Here is a 20,684-nt window from a genome sequence, read left to right as displayed (position 1 = left end):
CGCCACATCCCTCCCCGACCCCCCTCAGGATCTTATATGTTTCAATCAAGCCCCTTCACACCTGAGCTCCAGTAGATACAAGTCTGGCCTGTCCAACCATTTTGAATAAGGTGACCCAACCATTTGAGGTATTGGTCTGGTAATTTTTCTCATAGCCGCTCAAAGACACCCAGACAGGGAAAGGTTTAGAGGGATAAGGGCCAAACGCAGGCAACTGGGACTGGCTTAGATGGGGACACCAGAGATTCTGCAGACGCTGGGATCTGGAGCAACGCACACAGAGTGCTGGAGGAACTCAGCAGGTCGGGCAGCATCCGCGGAGGGAAATGGACAGTCAACGTTTCGGGCCGAGACCCTTCGTCGGGACTGGAAAGGAAGAGGGCAGAAGCCAGTTTAAGAAGGTGGGGGGAGGGGGAGGAGCGCACGCAGGCAGGGGACAGGTGAGTCCAAGTGAGTCCAGGTGAGAGGGGGAAGGTAGGTGAGTTGGGGGGGGGAAGATGTAATAAGCAGAGAGATGATCGGTGGAAGAGGCAAAGGGCTGAAGGAGGAGGAAACTGGTAGGAGGTTCAATCCCCCCCCATCAAAAAACAATTGTCTCTTTCCTACCAAACACTACCACTGCCCACTGCCACCAGACTCCATCTTCTTCAGCCCTTTGCTTCTTCTACAGATCACCTCTCAGTTCATTACATCTTCCCGCCCCCCCCCACCTACCTTCCCCCTCTCACCCGATCTCACCTCTCCCCTCCCTGCGTGCGCTCCTCCCCCTCCCCCCCCCAACCTTCTTATTCCGGCTTCTGCCCTCTTCCTTTCCAGTCATGAAGGGTCTCGACCCGAAACGTCGACTTTATTTCCCTCCACGGGTGCTGCCTGACCTGCTGAGTTCCTCCAGCACTTTTTGTGTATAGCTTAGACGGGTCGGCACGGACCAGTTGGGCCGAAGGGCCTGTTTCTGTGCTGTATGACTCGGTGCTTCTAACCCATTAACCTTTCCTTGAGTAAGGAGCCCAATATTGGACACAGTACTCCAGATATAGTCTCATCTATGCACTATATAACCTGAAGCATAACCTCTTTTATATTCAATCCCCCAACAATAAACAATTATATTCTGATAGAACAAAATATACAGCATGGAACATAGAACAGTACAGCACAGGAGCAGGCCCTTTGGCCCATGATGTCTGTGCCGAACTAATTAATCTAGTAATTAAATGCTTCTCCCTTCTGCCTGCACACGGTCCACATCCCTCCATTCTCTGCACATTCATGGGCCTATCTAAGAGCCTCTTAAACACCTCTATCGTATCTGCCTCCACCTCCACCCCTGGAAGCGCATTCCAGGCACCCACCACTCTCTGTGTAAAAAAACTTGCCCTGCACATCTCCTCTGAACTTACCCCCTCTTACCTTAAATGCGCGCCCTCGAGTATTCGACATTTCGACCCTGGGAGAAAGATAGCTTTCCTAATTACTCGCTGTGCTTGCATACTAGCCTTTTGTGAATCCAGGTTCCGAGTTTTGCAGTCACACATCATTTAAGTAATATTCTTTCTCATTTATCCTGCCAAAACAGTTTCACATTTTCCCACAAGATGTCAGATCTTTGTCCTCTCGCTTAACCTATCCGAGTCCTCCTAGTTTGGATTCCGAATGTAGCCTCCAGAGTGGGACCTAATCCCATGATCTGCTGTCTCGGCAGAGAAACAGTGCACCATGCACTGAGCCAGGGTAGACATGGCCTGAGGAAAATGTCCTACTCATTAAGGGTTACCTCAGTAGAGGTAACTTTAGATATTAGTCTTAGATTCTAAGGATGTCTGAAAGAATGTCATTCTATGATGTAGTAGCTGTCCCTGAGGAATCGGTGTACAAATTCTTTTGATCTTTTAATCTGCGTCTCGCTCTTTCCTAGTTGATCCAATAACTGAACACCATGTGGTCCACATCTGGAGTATCTGTTTCTAGGAGCATCTGAGAAACTAGATGGTCTCTTTCCTACCAAATGCTATCTCACTCCATAAAACCTTCATAGTTTTATAGACTTATTCAGCAGGGAAGCAGACCCTTGGATCCAACTCATCCATGTTGGTCAAGATTTCTATCTAGGCTAGTCCCATTTGCCTGTGTTTGGCCCATATCCCTCTAAACCTTTCCTATCCATGTACCTGTCCAAATATCTTTTAAACGTTACAACTGTACCCACCTCTACCAATTCCTCTGGCAGCTCGTTCCATATACCTTCTACACACTCGTGTGAAAAAGTTGCTCCTCAGGTCCTCTTTAAATCTTTCCCCTCAAACCTGTGCCCTCTAGTTTTAGACTCCCCTACCCTGGGAAAAACCATTATCTACGCCCCCTCATGATTTTATAAACCTCTATAAGGTCACCCCTCAGCCTCCTTCACTCCAGGGAAAACAGTCCCAGCCTGTCCAGTGTCTCCTTACACCTCCAGCCCTCCAGTCCCGGCAACATCCTTGTAGATCTTCTCTGCATCCTCTCTGGCTTAATCACACCCTTCCTATAGTGTGGTGCACACAATACCTCAGATGTGGTCTCACCAACATCTTGGACAGCTCTAACGTGACGTCCCAACTCCTGTACTCAATGCGCCAACCAATGAAGGCAAGTGTACCATGGGCCTTCTTCACCACCTTGTCTACCTGTGTCGCTACTTTCAGGGAACTATGTACCTGCACTCTCAGATCTCTTTCCGTGTTGAATCCAATTTCTGTTCTACAACATTCCCCAGGGCCCGGCCGTTCACTGCGCATGTCCTGCCCTGGTTTCACTCCATCTCTAGGAAGTCCACCAACTCTTCCCAGTCCTTGAGAGAAGCAGTCTGCACGGTTGTCACTAAAGCACCTCAGGCATACCCGTAGTATTTGACACCAAGCTTACACAAGGGGATAGCGAGACAGGGAAAGGGAGAGGTTTTAAGGGGCCTAGAAGGTGGAACAAGAGCTTTAGGGAGGGAATTCTAGAGCTAGGGTATAGGCAGCTCATGATACAACCGCTAGTGGTGAGGCGATGGGTGTGGAATACAGAGAATCCATAGAGTCACACAGCACAGAAACAGGCCCTTCGGCCCAACTGGTCCATGCCGACCAAGATTCCCATCTAAGCTAATCCCATTTGCCCACGTTTGGCCCATATCCCTCTAAAACATTCCTATCCCTCCTTTTTCCTGACCAGAGCCTCAATATCCCTCTGGCAGCTCATTCCATAAATTGACCACCCTCTGAGGGGAGGGCTTTTCACACAGGGCTGCCACCTCCTCCTCTGGCAGCGAGTTCCAAATATTAACCATTCTCAGATACAGTCACGATGTTTAGACAGGAACTTGAATAGGTAAGGCATTGAAGGAAAATTGGATTAGTGTGGATCGGCAAAAAGGTCAGTATGAATGTAGTGGGCCGAAGGGCCTGTTTCTGTGCTGTGTGACTGTTTGACTCCATGTAAACACCCAGAGAAACCTCCCCATTCGACATTATTCGACCCGATTGACAGAAAATGATTAGTGTGTCAATCGTTAAAAACTTCGCTGCACTTCTTGCTGTTAACGGCAGGATTCTGCGGAGTGTGGAGGAGCAGAGGGATCTGGGGGTACAGATCCACAGATCCCTGAAAATTGCCTCACAGGTGTATAGGGTAGTTAAGAAAGCTTATGGGATGTTAGCTTTCATTGGACGAGGGACTGAGTTTAAGAGCCACGAGGTAATGATGCAGCTCTATAAAACTCTGGTTAGACCACACTTAGAGTACTGTATCCAGTTCTGGTCGCCTCATTACAAGAAGGATGTGGAAGCGTTGGAAAGGGTGCAGAGGAGATTTACCAGGATGCTGCCTGGTTTAGAGAGTATGGATTATGAGGAGAGACTAAGGGAGCTAGGGCTTTACTCATTGGAGAGAAGGAGGATGAGAGGAGACGTGATAAAGGTGTACAAAATATTAAGAGGAATAGATAGAGTGAACAGCCAGCACCTCTTTCCCAGGGCACCAATGCTCAATACAAGAGGGCATGGCTTTAAAGTAATGGGTGGGTAGTCCAAGGGAGATATCAGAGGGAGGTTTTTTACCCAGAGAGTGGTTGGGGCATGGAATGCGCTGCCTGGGGCGGTGGTGATACGTTGGTCAAATTCAAGAGATTGCTAGGTAAGCATATGGAGGAATTTAAAATAAGAGGGATATGTGGGAGGAAGGGGTTAGATAGTCTTAGGAGAGGTTTAAAGGTCGGCACAACATTGTGGGCCGAAGGGCCTGTATTGTGCTGTACATTTCTCTGCTCTATGTTCCTGCTGGCAAGCCTCGCTTCCTGTTGTCTCAGTCATTCTCAACACTTGCCCCTTTGGACGGTAAAGCCGGCTTAAGGCAAACCAAGACACAAAACGCCGGAGGATCTCAGCGGGTCAGGCAGCATCTGTGGAGGAAAGTGGGCCGTCAACATTTCAGGTCGAGACCCTTCACAGCAGTCCAGGTGAAGGGCTTCGACCTGAAACGTCGACTGTCCATTTCCTTCCACAGATACTGCCCGACTCGCTGAGTTTCTCCAGCGTTTTGTGTGTTGCTCCAGATTTCCAGCATCTGCGGTCTCTTGTGTCTCCATTCAGCCAAGTGGTGTACTGACATCAACCATCAGACTGCAGTTGAAGGTCCTGGCCTCTATGTGGCTGCTGGGAGCCTTCTTCCCAATTCAGTAGCCACACACTGCAGACTGCAGACACTGGAATCTGGAGCAAAAAACAATCTGCTGGAGGAACTCAACTGGGTCAGACAGCACCTGTGGACAGTCGACGTTTCAGGTCGAGACCCTTCATCTGGACTTCCCCCCACAGATGCTGCCTGACACGCTGATTTCCTCCAGCTCTTTGTGTGTGGCTCAGTACCCATATTGTTTGTGGAACTACTGCTACCTGTCTACAGTTAATTCTCAAGGACAATTCACCCAGTGGTTTAACAGCCCACAGATCCCAAAGCTAAAATGAGAAAGGCTGAATTTCCCTGTTTGGTCCGAATTGAGCCATCTCCGTTATGTTGGCAAATAATTTGGCTCCAAAATGGAAGAACCATACAGGACTCCTGTTAATTAATGCAAGAGTCATCATTCCCTCTGTTGTACCAGGCTGGGGAAGGAATGTGTCTCTGCAGCTTTTCCCTGTTGCAACAATTGCACAAAATTGTCATGAAAAAGTTTAGCAGAAACACTTCCTACAACTAACCAATAGCAAACTCTAGTGGAATTTCCAAGTCCTTGATAAGAGGGAGACATGCAAAGGAATTCCGGAGAAACTTACTTCCCAAGTGACTGGTGGGAAGGTGGGACTCATTCCCGATTGGATCAGCTGAGGCAAAGTGGAGGGAGAAAGGAAGAAGAGGTGCTGAGGAGATGTGATGGGAGGAGGCTTATGTAAAGCTTGAAGCAGATGGGCCAAATGGCCTGTTTAGTGCTGTAAATTCTACCACTTAAGGTCGGGAGTCCAAAGTCGTTATGGTGGGTTCCAATCGTGAGGGTTATAGATCAGGTGGACGGTCACAGTCTCTTGCCCAGGGTAGGGGGGGTCTAAAACTAGAGGGCATAGGTTTAAGTTGAGATGTCTCTGGGCCTGTACTTGATGGGAGTTCAGGAGGATGAGGGGGGAATCTCATCGAAACCTCCCGGATACTGAAAGGCCTGGATAGAGCGGACGTGGAGAGGATGTTTCCATCAGTGGGAGAGTCCAGGATCCGAGGGCACAGCCTCAGAATAAAGGGACGTCCCTTTAGGAATGAGATGAGGAGGAATTTCTTCAGTCAGAGGGTGGTGAATCTGTGGAATTCGTTGCCACAGAGGGCAAGTCATTGGGTGTATTTAAGGCAGAGATCGATAGGTTCTTGACTGGTCAGTGGGTTAAGGGTTACGGGGAGAAGGCAGGAGAATAAGTTTAAAAAAAAACAGCCACGATCGAATGGCAGAGCAGACTTGATGGGCCGAATGGCCTAATTCTGCTCCTGTATCTTATGGTCTTAAGTACACGGATAGGAAAAGTTGAGAGGGATATGGGCCAAACGCAGGCAAATGGGACTGGCTCAGGTGGACAACTTGGTCGGCATGGACGAGTTGGGCCTGTTCCCGTGCTGTGTAACTCTATGAGGTATTACCTGGACCACAGGGCACCTCTCACTGCAGGAGCAATACAGGCGATCACGTTACCGCAGGGGGAGGTGTATGTGAGGGACCAACGAACTCATGGGTTAGGGAGGAGTTGAAGGGCTGAATGGCCAGATCCAATTGGCCATCCATGGTGGGTGGGAAACATGGCAAGAGGGCGATGAAGACCGATCTTCCCCCTAGAGTGTGTCACAGGGAACAATGTTGTTGCCACGTTGCCCATCTGGTGACGTGGATCTTTTGAAACCTCCGTATAAATCGTGTTGGAAGAAATTCCCGCAAATTGGCTCCCCATTGTAGGGTGAGCGGGGGTGGGTCAGGGAAGGGAGAGGGAGGCTCATTCACCCCAGTAAGACTTAGCCTCAAAGTGCTACAGCCACACCCAAACTGGATATCCCACAGAAAACAAAAGACTTGGAGTAAATTGGAGACACCAGAGATTCTGCGGATGCTGGAATCTGGAGCAACACACACAAAGTACTGGAGGAACTCAGCAGGTCAGGCAGCATCCGTGGAGGGAAATAAACAGTCGACATTTCAGGTCGAGACCCTTCATCTGGTGAAGGGTCCTGATGAAGGGTCTCGACCCGGAACGTTGACCGTTTATTTCCCTCCATAGATGCTGCCCGACCTGCTGAGTTCCTCCAGCATGTTGTGGAATAAGTTGGTCCCTTTTAGGCTGGAGGGATGTAACTAGTGGAGTGCCCCAGGGATCAAGTTCGAGTTTATTGTCATGGGCATACATACGCGGTGTATAAATTCCATGAAAGTTAGCTTTTTGCAGCAGCAGCACAGTACATTACAAGATGTTAAACAAAAATTAATGTAGATTAACATAAATCAACCTAGATTAACATAGATTAACATAAATCAACCTGGATTAACATAAATTAACATACCGTATTTCCAAAATAAACATAATGACACTAGTGCAAGATTGGGAGAGAGAAAAGAAATCCAGTCCGAGGCAGTGTCGGGGTTTTTCAGGTGGGTTCAAGAACCTGACGGCAGTGGGGAAGAAGCTGTTGTTGAACCTTGAGGTGTTGGGTCTTCAGGGCTCCCGTACCTCCTGCCTGATGGCAGCATCGAGAAGAAGGCACTGCCCCCAGTGGGGGTCCCTGATGGTGGATGCTGCCTTCCTGAGACGTCGCCTCTTGTAGATGTCCTCGGCAGTGGGGAGAGCTGTACCCGCGATGGAACTGGCTCTCCCACCAGTCCGTGACCCTCAGTTGTTTACTAGCTTCATTCATGTCCTGGAGGAGGGAAGAAATATAAGGCTCCTAAATTTGCTGATGATACAAAAATAGGTGCAAGGGTGTGTTGTGATGAGGACGTTGAAATTCTGCGTAGACATAGATTGAGTGAGTGGGCAAAATTCTGGCAAATGGAGTTTATTGTGGGGAAGTGTGAGGTCCTGCACCTTGGGAAGAGGAATCAAAAGGCGGATTATCATCAAAAAGGAGAGAGAGACTGCAAATGAAGGTCAGAGGGACCTAGGTGTTCTGGTGCAGGAGTCACAAGTAGTTAGAAGGCAGGTCCAACAAGTAGTTAAGAAGGCAAATGCCCTGTTGGGCCTTTATTGCAAATGAGGATGGAATTTAAGAATAGGGAGGTTTTGTTACGGTTGTGCAGGGTGTAGGTGAGGCCACACCTGGGGTACTGTGCACAGTGTTGTGTCCCTTTACCTAACAAAGGAGTGGAGGCAGTCCAAAAGAGAGTCACCAGGGCAACTCCTGGGGTGAGAGAGTTGTCCTCCCAAGAGAGGATGGACGCTTTGGGTCTGTGTTCCATGGATGCAGGAGAATGAGGGGTGATCTTGTTCAAACACATAAGACCCTGAGTGGGTTTGACAGGGGAGATGTTGAGATGTTTTCACCAGTGGGAGAGTCACGAACAAGGGGAACGTGGCTACAAAATAAGGGGACGGTCATCTAAAACGGAGGTGCGTAGAAATGCCTTCTCTCGGAGAGTGGTGAATCTCTGGAATTCTCTGTCCCCTGAGGGTGGTGGAGGGAGGATCATTAAGTGTATTTGAGGTGGAGACGGACAAATGTTTGAAAAATTTGAGGATTGGGAACTGGAACAGAAGAGGTCAGTGATGGAATGGAATGGCAGGATAGGCCCAAGGGGCCGAGTGGCCTCCTCCTGCTCCTATTTCCTTGTCCCAATGGAGTGGCAGGGACGGGTGCTGTTGTTAGTACCAACCCCGCTCTGTCAGAGACCTGGCAGCTGGAGAGTGCCCACCAGAGGTTCGAGTGGGTGGCATGGTTAATTTTCTCTGGCCCCCACCCAATTATTGTAGCGGGGAGTTGGAGATCTTCTACACTCCCAGGGTCATGGCCAATGTCAACACCCCCTCCCTGATGTACCCCTGACCTACACAAATGCACCCCCCATCCCTATCACTCCTGACCTCTCAGTTGGGGGGGGTGGGTGTGTGTGGGGAAACGGTGGCTGCCATTCGACACGCCCCACGATGCTTTCGAGAGAAGCGACAAGGCACCGTGTTGATTTTTACCTGCCGGTTTGAACTCTCTCTGAACACTAGCGGTCTTTCCAGTGAGATGAGCTTTGGAAGAGGACTGGCTCCTTGGCATCGAGGGGGTGTGGGGGCAGGAAGTGGACAACCTAGGGTTAGATCAAGAGATCTCTTCCAGAGGGGCAGAACAGGCACGTCGGGCCAAATGGCCCCTCCTGTGCGGTCGAGATTCTATTTTCTAACCTTGCAACTAACAATCTCTAATTGAAAAGCACTTCATAAAGCTGCTTGGATATCCAATACTTCCATAGTTGAAAGTATAATCCTATACAATTCCAAAGGGAGCCACAGGTATGAAAGTAGCTGCCATGATTAACCCCTATCAGTTGTTTCCAACAAATTACCAAAACCTGAGTAATCTCAAATTCTGTTGGAATATTTTTCTTCCCTGCTTGGCTTGGGACACTCGTTCCGAGAAACCTCCCCCTGGTTATTTTTACTTTGGACTGCTTTTTACTGCCTTGCTTTGTACCGTTTGGTCACCCTAAACCCCTGTTGGTTCAGGTCAGCTCCTTCCCAGAATACAGCAGCGTTCCGTCCCTGTGAACTATCCACAATCCAGACAGTTCACAAGTTCCCACCCGGCAGAAGATACTTGCAGCAGCCGGCAAATCCATCCCTGCCAGTCTCCCAAACGCTCGCTCATATGTACGGGCTGTTCACAAGTCGGGCGTTCATAGCCCGGTGTGGGGGACCTGTATAAAGGGCTGCCAGTAGGAAGAAACAAGAGATGTCAAAGATAAGGAAAGGACCCAGGACATTGAAATGAAATTGCTTTGCGTGCTTATTTGCACTAATTCACAGATCTGACTTGCTTTCTCTCTCCTGCAGAACCCTTCCAAGATCCCAGCCCAAACGAGGGGAGGCAGCAATTTCTAGGCTCCCAAGATTTGCATTTGCTAGCACCCACACAAAGTAACTGTGTCCTGCAGTGGTTAAATAGCTGCTTTATGTAATGCCTTGCTAAGACATTGTGTCCCATAAATTTGTCTGCCTGGTTGACAAAAGACTGCCATTTATAAATGTTTTACTGATATTTAAGGACTTTGTAAATACTGTGAGTTTCTGGAATGGTGCGTTTTATCAATAGCATTCAATAAACTGAGCATCAAAACCTTGTGACCTGAAACCTTTTTAGTAGGCCGTAAACTCTTAGCAACAGGACAGGGCCACTCATCTACCATCATCACCTAGGAAACATTTACATGAATGCTATAATATTCTTTACCTGATCCTTATAATATTTGCAGGTACAATAACAACATTCACAAGACATTTTGATCAGTACATGGATAGGAAAGGTTTAGAAGGATATGGACCAAACACGGGCAAATGGGACTAGATGGCTTTCTTGGTCGGCATGGACCAGTTGGGCCAAAGGGCCTGTTTCCAAGCTGTATGACACTCTGACTTTCGCTCACTTACCAGCCTATCTGTTGTCGGCATGGACCAGTTGGGCTGAAGGGCCTGTTTCTGTGCTGTATTACTCTCTGATTCTTTAAGGCATGCTTAATATGAGGCACAATTACTTGAGGAAAGCCTACGTAGTGGTGTTGGTAAGGCCTACTCTGGAATGGACGTCGATCTGATTTCTGTAATGATCACTGTAACTCGGCAAGCAAAGTAGGAAGAGCTTACGTAATGACTCGATTAATGCCAGGATGATTCTTGGATATGAGGCACAATTACTTGAGGAAAGCCTACGTAGTGGTGTTGGTAAGGCCTACTCTGGAATGGACGTCGATCTGATTTCTGTAATGATCACTGTAACTCGGCAAGCAAAGTAGGAAGAGCTTATTTAATGACTCGATTAATGCCAGGATGATTCTTGGAGTCAGTTTTCCCTAAACAAAAAAGCTGGCAGGCAAAAGAGTTCCAAATTCCCCATAGCAACCAGTGACATTGGGAGTCGTTGGGGAATGGAAGTGGGCAACCTGGGGTTAAATTAGGAAGATCTCCTCTGCTAACAAGATTCAATTTTCCAACCTTGCAAAGCCCAATATTCAACATCTCCCAAGACCTGACCCTTGGTTGCTTTAGCTCAGGACAGGTTTGCTGTTAAGACGGGCTTCTGAAAATCAGTAAATTAAATTGGTAAATTGGTTTATTATTTAGTGACAGGAGACACGATAGTCAGGGGCACAGATAGCCGTTTCTGTGGCCGCAAGTGAGACTCCAGGGTGGTGTGTTGCCTCCTGGTGCCAGGGTCAAGGGTGTCTCTGGGTAGGCACAGGATATTCTAAGTTGGTAAATTGGTTTATTATTGTCACAAGTACTGAGGTACAGTGAAAAACTTTGTTTTGCCTGCCATCCACACAGATCATTTCATCACATTAGTACATCGATGTAGTACAAGGGAAAAACACTAATGAATGCGGTGTTACAGTGACAGAGAGAGTGCAGTGCAGGCAGACAATAAGGTGCAAGGGCCACAACGAGGTAGATTGTGCGGTCAAGAATCCATCTTATCGTACTAGGGGACCATTCAATAGTATTATAACAGCGGGGTAGCAGCTGTCCTTGAGCCTGGTGGTACGTGCTTTCAGGCTTTTGTATCTTCTGCCCGATGGCAGGGGGGAGAATATATCTCTCATTCTACATAAAACTAGCCCAATTTCTCTGCTAACTACATGTTTCAAGGAGAAGGAGGCAGAGGCTTGATACAAATCCAGCAGCTCTTGAGCAGGCCCAAGGGTGGTGACAAAGCACTGCCCTGTACCCTCAGTTCATGATCTAGGGGGTGGTGCTCCTAGAACTGACCACTGGTTGCTTTAATTCCAGGTGAGTTGTCGTTAAGAGAGGCCTCCAGAAAGTCTCAGCTCTGTTACTTGGACCCTGGCACACCGTGTGGTCAAGGTCTCGATTTTGAGAATCTGCCACTTGTCCAAAATGGGAATGAACCCAACTAGGATGGAGAGGGAGGGGGTCCTTTGTCAACAGAACCACAGGAAAGGTCCAACACGGGAACTGCCCGTAGACTCATTGGGACCATGTTGACATTTGCCATATTTCCCCCCAATGTTCCAACATGTGAAGTCTGTAGATCCGTAGCGTCCGTGTTGACTTTTTCCACATGGTCCTAACCTGAATTATTCTCCTTCCTCCATCTCGTTTAATCTTGGAAATTGGAAGTGGCCTGTTTCCCTCCGCTTTGTCCTCGCCCTCCTCCAATTTCAAAATAATTTCCGTTGCCCCATATTAAGAAAGAACCAGACTTTGCAACCTTGGTTCTCTCTGCTATTCCCTCCTCATACCCACAGCCCCTCTCTCCCCCTACCTCTTTCCAGCAGTGTCCTGGTGAACCTGCACCTGTCCTACAATATCTCAAATGTCTCCCTATTCTTTCCATCATTGGTATGTCCATTGTCCCATGTTTAGCATTATATCTCATCATTAAATCATACCTATAATCATTGTGTCCGCTACAGGTTGCCCCAGAGGGCTACTTGGGTGAATCGAAGGCCCTAAGTTCACACTATGTACAAACAACCATGGATGAGACCCAGGTTAAGACTCACAATGGCCCCTGCTAACGAGTTGACCACAGTTAAAATGTGCTCTATTTTAAGATGGTTCTGTAAAGATACTCCCTTATAACTGGCATACATTGAGAACAGGCCAATCAGCCCTAGAAACCCGCTTCACCAACCTCTCTCCTTCTGCAGGCCAACTCTTTGGGATCTCTGCTTCGTGATAAATTGGTAAATTTGTTTATTGTTGTCACTTGTGCCAAAGCACAGTGAAAAACTTGTCTTGCATACCTTTCGTACAGATCAATTCATTACACAATGAATTGAGGTAGTACAGGGTAAAAATGATAACAGAATACAGAATAAAGTGTTACAGTTACAGAGGAAGTTCAGTGCAGGCAGACAATAAGGTGCAAGGCCGTAACGAGGTAGATTGGGAGGTCAAGAGTCCATCTAGGGAACCGTTCAGCAGGATAGAAGCTGTCCTTGAGCCTGGTGGTACGTGCTTTCAGGCTTTTGTATCTTCTGCCTGATGGGAGAGGGGAGAAGAGAGAATGACCGGGGTGGGAGGGGCCGTTGATTATGTCGGCTGCTTTCCCGAGGCAGCGGGAAGTGTAGACAGAGCCCGTGGAGGGGAGGCTGGTTTCTGTGATGTGCTGGGCTGGATGGCCACCAGCTCCTCGCTAGTGGCCATGACGTCCCAGCTGCCTGGCCCTCAAGCTCCGGAATCCCATCCCACCACTCCCAGCCATCTCAGCATCTGCTTCTTTGGCCGAGCTGTTGGTCACATTCCAAACACCCCTTCCCTTGGCTCGGTCAATTTTCGCGTCTTTGTTGCCTTCCGAAGTTTTGCTACATTGACGGTGCTACGCAAATGCAGGTTAGAACCATAGAACTGTAGAACACTACAGCACAGAAAACAGGCCATTTGGCCCTTCTAGTCTGTGCCGAAACTTTAGGAGGTTATGGGGTCATTGTGTCACACAGCACAGAAACAGGCCCCTTCATCTCACTGACCATCAAGCACTCATCTGTACTACCCGCACTTGCTCTGTGACCTTCTATCCCTGCCGGTTCAAGTGCTCCTCTAGATGATTAGAGTCACAGAAGCAGGCCCTTCGGCCCATTGAGTCCGTGCCGGCCGTCTGTCACCCACTGACGCCAGTCCTGTTTCTTATTCTCCCCACATTCCCATCAACTCCCCCCCCCACCCAGGTTCTACCCCTCACCTGCACACCGGGGGGCCAACTAACCCAGCGACCCTGCGCGTTGTAGGGAGGTGGGAGGAGAACGGAGCAAAGGCGGGCATCTGCAGATCAGGGTCTGCTGCACCCGGCCACTTTACCGGCTTTTTCACAAGAGAGGAAGGGTCAGCCCCAAGGCCCCGCACATCGTGCAGGGAGTGTGGCGGTGACCCAGCATCAGAGGTGCCATCTGTCAGATGTAACGACATCTTGTGAAGCATCCTCTGCCCCCCCCACCACACACGCACGCACGCACGCACGCACACACACACAGATACACACGCACACGCACACACACACGCACACACGCGTGCGCACACACACACGCACACACACAGATACACACGCATGCACACACGCACACACACAGATACACACGCACACACACACGCACACACACGCACACACGGACACATGCACACGCGCGCGCGCACACACACACAGATATACACACAGATACACATACACACACAAACAGAGAAACACACACAGTACACACATAGAAACACATATAACCACACATATGCACCCACACACATACCATACACACATACACAAACACACACATACAGATATACAGACACACACACATACAGACACATACACACATAGACATATCCACACATAGACACACACAGACACACACATACAGACACACATACACCCATACAGACACACACATACAGACACACACAAATGCACACAGACACATACACACATACAGATACACACACATACACAAACACACATACACAAGCCACAACCCCACAGCTCCAGAGACCCAGATTCTATCCTGACCTCCAGGGCTCTGTGTGTGTGTGTGTGTGTGTGTGTGTGTGTGGAGTTTGCACGTTCTCCCTGTGACCCCATGGGTTTCTCCCCGGATGTCCCGGTTCACTCCCACATCCCAACAATGTACGGGGTTGGTGGGTTAATTGGCCACTGGAAATTACACACCTAGTGCATGGGTGGGGGGTAGGGGAATCAGTCGAGAGTTGATGGAAATAGGAGAAAGATCAGGTTCCAGGGAAATAAGTGAAGGTAATGGGCCTGATGGGATTGGTCAGAGGGCCAGTCTAGACTCAAATGGGCTGAATGGCCTCCTCCTATGTTGGGAGAGAATATAACAATATCAGATAGGTGCACCCCGCCGTGCATGGCCGAATATTTAACCCTCAATCACCATGACTAAAAACATTACTGGGATCTTGCTGTGCACACATTACCTCCGGTAATCCCTACACCAAAAGAGTATTTCAAACATACGCACAAACTTCTGAATCAGGGGCAGGAATGGCTCCGCCACTCAAGAAGATCACAGCTGGTCTGACTGCAAAGCACTCTGAGACGTTCTGAAGCACAAGAGGCGCTATAGAAATGCAAGGGCCAGGTTCTTTCGTGAGGCACTCATGAAAGGCCCAGGGTCACTGCTGATCCCTCAAAGAACATGGGTTTTTACTCCAGCTGCAAGAAATTGGCTTACATCGTCCAATTCAACTTCACACTTTACTCCTGTGTTGGCCAAGCTTCTATCAAGTAAATTTATAAATTCTTTTCCCTTCACGGGCAGGCTTCGCACTCCCTTTCCTCCTCCAGTCTCTGTACCCTCCTCCAGGCTGACCAGTGGGATCTCTCTCGGCATTCCCTGCCTCTTCTGTTTCCCTTCAAAGGCAACAAAGGTCGAGATGTTGGAAATCTTCTCAAGAAATGCATCACTTCTGACTTATCTGTGTCTGCACTTTCACCAGACTTTGTCCTCTGTCTGTGGGCAGCCTGCACCCCTCACTGTAACACTGACACACCCCGCACCCCTCACTGTGACACTGATACACCCCGCGCCCCTCACTGTAACACTGACACACCCTTCACTGTAACACTGACACACCCCACACCTCTCACTGTAACACTGACACACCCCACACCCCTCACTGTGACACTGATACACCCCGCACCCCTCACTGTAACACTGACACACCCCACACCCCTCACTGTAACACTGACACACCCCGCACCCCTCACTGTGACACTGATACACCCCGCGCCCCTCACTGTAACACTGACACACCCCACACCTCTCACTGTAACACTGACACACCCCGCACCCCTCACTGTAACACTGACACACCCCGCACCCCTCACTGTGACACTGATACACCCCGCGCCCCTCACTGTAACACTGACACACCCCACGCCCCTCACTGTAACACTGACACACCCCGCACCCCTCGTTGTAACACTGATACAACCCACGCCCCTCACTGTGACACTGACACACCCCACACCCCTCACTGTAACACTGATACACCCCTCACTGTAACACTGACACACCCCGCACCCCTCACTGTGACACTGATACACCCCACACCCCTCACTGTAACACTGACACACCCCGCACCCCTCACTGTGACACTGATACACCCCGCGCCCCTCACTGTAACACTGACACACCCCACACCTCTCACTGTAACACTGACACACCCCGCACCCCTCACTGTAACACTGATACACCCCTCACTGTAACACTGACACACCCCTGACTGTGACACTCTCTAATATATATATATAGCCTAGATTTTAGCTGTAATACTCCCAATATACCCCATACATGCCTCTACAACATTGATACACCTGACACCCATCACAGTAAAACCCTTCTGTCCGCAGATGACACATAGCGTAACGTACGGGACCAATATCCCAGACATTTCATCCTTCAATCCAGACGTGTGTTGTATCCTCCTTGGCTACAAAAGCATTTAATAATGTGGAATTTAAAAATTCTTATTAATTTGTAATCAAAAAGCTACCGGTTTGTTGTTTAAAAATTCACCTGGTTGACTCATGGCTCATTATCAATCATCGGTTTAAGTAATAATTCAAATAGTTTAAAAGCCTTGCTCTCCCTGTCACGCCTGTGTGTGTCCGCTGTGATCTGGTTCACGCTGAAGTGACCGCGCAAGTCAATTAGTTATACCATGGCTAGTTAGAATTAAACCTGGCAGGTCACCAGCACGTCCCTGGGCACCGAATTCATACACCCAGTCAACCTTACGAGGATCACCGGAACAATTATGATGAGAGAGGTCTGGAAGGGTATGGGCTGGGGGCAGGTAAATGGGACTAGCCAAATAATGTTTCAGCATGGACTAGAAGGGCCGAATGGCCTGTTTTCTGTGCTGTAGTTTTTCTATGGTTTCTATGGTTTCAATTTGGAGTGCTCTCTCACAGACTGATTAAGCAACAGCCTGTACAATTAGAACATAGCTCGCAGTCAACGTATCGGACGTCTCCATCCACCCACCTCCCCGGGGCAGGGGAGTCCAAAACTAGAGGGCAGAGGTTTGAGGAGAGAGGGGAAAGTTTTAAAGGGCAACTTTTTCACGCAAAGGACGGTGGTTATGTGGATCAAGTGGTGATGGATGCAGATCAATTACAACGTTTAAAGGACAGTTGGACAGGTACACAGATAGGAAAGGTTTAGAGGCATATGGGCCACACACAGGCAAATGGACTAGCTCAGGTAGACGACTTGGTCGGCATGGACCAGTTGGGCCGAAGGGCCTGTTTCCGTGCTGTATAGTTCTATGAATCTATTGTGAGCCCCAGGAATGTCTTGTCCCTTGGCCAATGCCGTCCCACCAGAAGTTGACACCATGGACTACAGACAGGAGTCACCCTTGAAGACCTCAATCACTCATTGACATCAGGTCAACTGGTAAAATGTATGCGAGGAGACCACCACCTGATTATCTCCTACCCTCCCTCCATATGATACAGAATGAGGCCATTCATCCCTTTCAGTCTATGCTATCTTACAGAGCTATCTCATTCCTCCTCACTAATTTTCCCTGTAATCTATTCTCCCCGTGTTCCCATCAATTCTACTTCAACTGCACTAGGGGGACAATCAACCCATTATTATGTCGTTGGGACGGGGGAGGAAACCGGAGCAGCCGGGGGAAAGCCACGCGGTCACAGGGAGAGCGTGCAAACTCCATACGGACAGCGCCGGAGGTTGGGATTGAACCTGCGTCGCTGGAGCTGTGAGGCAGCGGATCCATGAGCTGACGCCCCAGTCGACGAACCGGTGCTCCGTGTTGAACGGCACCTGTTGAAGCAAGGACATTGGATGGACTTTGGGTGGTGGGCTTCAGTGCCCATCATTGAAGTATGGCCTGGTAACAGCACAGGGAACAGTACAGCGCAGGAACAGACCCTTCGGCCCACAATGTCTGTGCCGACCCATGATCCCAAATTAAACTAAACCTATCCTCCTGCAAGTGATCCACATCCCTCCACTCCCTGCATGCTCATGTACCTGTCTTCAACACCACTATCGTATCTGCCTCCACCCCCACCCCTGGCAGCCCGTTCCAGGCACCCACCGCTCTCTGTGTACAAAACTTGCGCCACACATCTCCTTTAAACTTTCCCCCTCTCACCTTGAAGCTGTATCCTCTGGTATTTGAGATTTCTACCCAGGGAAAGAGACCGTCGACCCTACCTACGCCTCTCATAATTTTATAAACCTCCATCAGGTCTCCCCTCAGCCTCTGACACTCCAGAGAAAACAACCCAAGTTTGTCCAACCTCTCCTTATAGCACATGCCCTCTAATCCAGGCAGCATCCTGGTGAACCTCTTCTGCAGCCTCAGATCCTTCCTGTAATGGGGCGACCAGAACTGTATACAACAAGTCGAATCCTAAAGCACATCACATCCAGGTCATGTCCGAGGCAGGGCAGAGTGAACCAGTACAAGGGATAAATCTACTTGACCTTGACCTTAGCAATCAGCTGTATGCCCATGTTTACCACATCACCGTCTGTTGCACGCAAAGCCCCTGGCTCCACACCAAGCAAACCTGAGGTGTGTTGTGTAGTCGTACCATTGTGGGAAATGGGATAGACTCAGAACAAATGTGACAGCTTTGAAATGAGCATCCAAAATTCCTTGTAGACCATCATCATTTGCAGAAAGATACACCACTGCATGCTGTCAGAAGCTGTGTACAGTTCTGGTCACCACACTACAGGAAGGATGTGATAGCAACAGAGACAGTGCAGAAGAGACTCACCAGGAAGTTGTCTGGAATGGAGGACTGTAGTTATAAGGAGAGATTGGAGAGGTTGGGTTTAATCTCACGGGAGTGTAGGAGGCTTGAGTCATAGAGTCACGGAGACACACAGCACGGAAACAGCTTTGGCCCAACTCATCCATGCTGGCCTAGATGCCCATCCAAGCGAGTCCCATTTGCCCAGTTCGACCCACATCTCTCCAAACCTTTCCCACCCCGGCCCCTGTCCAAATGTCTTTCATTGTACCTGCCTCAAACACTTCCTCTGGCAGCTCATTCCCTGAGGGATGACCTTAGAGGTTTATAAAATTACGAGGGGCAGAAATCGAGGAGATAGACAGAATCTTTTATCCAGCGGAGTATAGGACGAGTCCAAAACTGTGTGAGGTACTCATTGTATGGCCTTGCCAACACCCTGTACCAACTATAACAACACTTCCCTATTTCTGAACACTGACCCCATCTCAATAACGCACAACATGCTGTTTACCTTCGTCACCACTTGCTGAACCCACCTGCTAGCTCTTTGGTTCACTCATTGCTAGCCTTGGACCTGCTCTGGCAATTATGTCCTGTGGGACTTGGTCAGCTAACTCAGTAGTGGTGCTACGAAATTTCTTGAGACTTCTTAGGGTCTGGTTTCAATGCTGAAGGCTGCCCCCTCCCACTTGTATTGACTGTGCTGCCACTTCTTGTGGATCCTTCCTACTGGTGGGACAAGCCTTACCCGTGGACGTAGGGTATAATGTGTGATCCTGTGCATATAACATGTGGCTGTTGCTTGGTGTGATAAGTGTAAAGTGATACACTTTGGGAGATCGAATTTGAAGACAGAATAGAAGGTTAATGGCAGGACTCTTTAGCAGTGTGGAGGAACAGAGGGATCTTGGGGTCCACGTCCGTAGATCTCTCAAGGTTGCTGCGCAGATCGATAAGTTTGTTAAGAAGGTGTATGGAGTGTTGGCCTTCATTAGTTGAGGTATTGAGTTCAAGAGCCGCGAGGTAATGTTGTAGCTCTGGTCAGACCACACTTGGAGTATTGTGTTCAGTTCTGGTCGCCTCATTATAGGAAGGAAGTGGAAGCTTTAGAGAGGGTGCAGAGGAGATTTACCAGGATGTTGCCTGGATTGGAGAGCATGTCTTATGAGGATAGGTTGATTGAGCTTTTCCCTTTGGAGAGAAGGAGGATGAGAGGTGACTTGATAGAGGTGTACAAGATGATAAGAGGCATAGATCGAGTGGACAGTCAGAGACTTTTTCTCAGTGCGACAATGGCTAACACAAGGGGACATAATTTTAAGGTGATTGGAGGAAGGTATAAGGCTGATGTCAGGAGTAAGTTTTTTTACACAGAGAGTGGTGGGTGCGTGGAACGCACTGCCAACAGAGGTTGTGGGGGAAGATACTTTAGGAACATTTAAGAGACTCTTAGATAGACACATGAATGATAGAGAAATGGGGGGCTATGTGGGAGGGAAGGGTTAGATAGATCTTAGAGCAGGATAAAATATCAGCACAACATTGTGGGCCAAAGGGCCTGTACTGTGCTGTAGTGTTCTATGTTCTAGACGTCAGCCTCCTGGTGTGTGTGAGGGGGTATAATTGCCCAGGCTGGGAGCATCTTTACCATGTTTGTACTTGCTGCCTGGGTCAATAACAGGTGGCCCATTTGATCTTATCCTTTTGCTGTTTCCAAGTAGTGGTTATAATACAGCAGAGTATCTTGTTAGCCATTTCAGAGGGCATTTAACAGTCAATCTCACTGGGTCTGAAGCCAAACTCTGTGTGGAGGGCAGGTTTCCTTCCTTGAAGAACACTTAAACCAGGTGGATTTTTAACAGCAGTCCATTAGGTACATAATCATCATAATGGAGGCTAAATTCATTTTAAAAATTCTGAATTATTTTTACTTAATTTTAAATTTCACAGCTGAGGTGGCGGGGATTGAACTCACTGATTGGTAACTGAGGCTACAAGTATCATTGCAACACCACCACTCAGCACCTTTCACACTGCACTGGACGTGGGTCAAGTTGCGTGATCCGAGAATTCCTTTACCCCGCACTCACACCGTTGAAACTCTGATAATCCGGCACTTTGAACGTGCCAGACCAGCAGATTTTCCAGAGCTTTGGATGCTATTCCACAGATGTCTTTATTTCTTTTTTATTGCGTGTTAGACTGCAGTACAACAAATTTTCCAGTGG

General features: G+C 48.7%; 1 protein-coding gene across 3 annotated transcripts in view; it reads left to right on the top strand.

Moving 5' to 3' along the window:
* The window catches only part of LOC127586682 (protein phosphatase inhibitor 2-like), a 35,593-nt gene extending 25,814 nt beyond the window's left edge, over positions 1-9,779 (top strand). The window contains exon 7 of one of the 3 annotated variants that reach the window (XR_007958717.1): positions 9,519-9,580. Coding sequence is in view for 2 of the 3 variants with exons in the window: in XM_052044804.1 (XP_051900764.1) it covers positions 9,519-9,643 (125 nt within the window). In the remaining variant the exon portion in view is untranslated. Of the gene's footprint in view, positions 1-9,518 lie in introns of all 3 variants that reach the window. The other 2 variants (XM_052044804.1, XM_052044806.1) reach the window with 2 other exon arrangements.
* Positions 9,780-20,684: the final 10,905 nt, after the last annotated feature.

Source organism: Pristis pectinata, chromosome 37 (assembly GCF_009764475.1).
Source record: "Pristis pectinata isolate sPriPec2 chromosome 37, sPriPec2.1.pri, whole genome shotgun sequence".
Lineage (NCBI taxonomy): Eukaryota > Metazoa > Chordata > Chondrichthyes > Rhinopristiformes > Pristidae > Pristis > Pristis pectinata.
The sequence above is the reverse complement of the archived record's forward strand: the minus strand, read 5'-3'. Positions and strand labels throughout refer to the sequence as shown.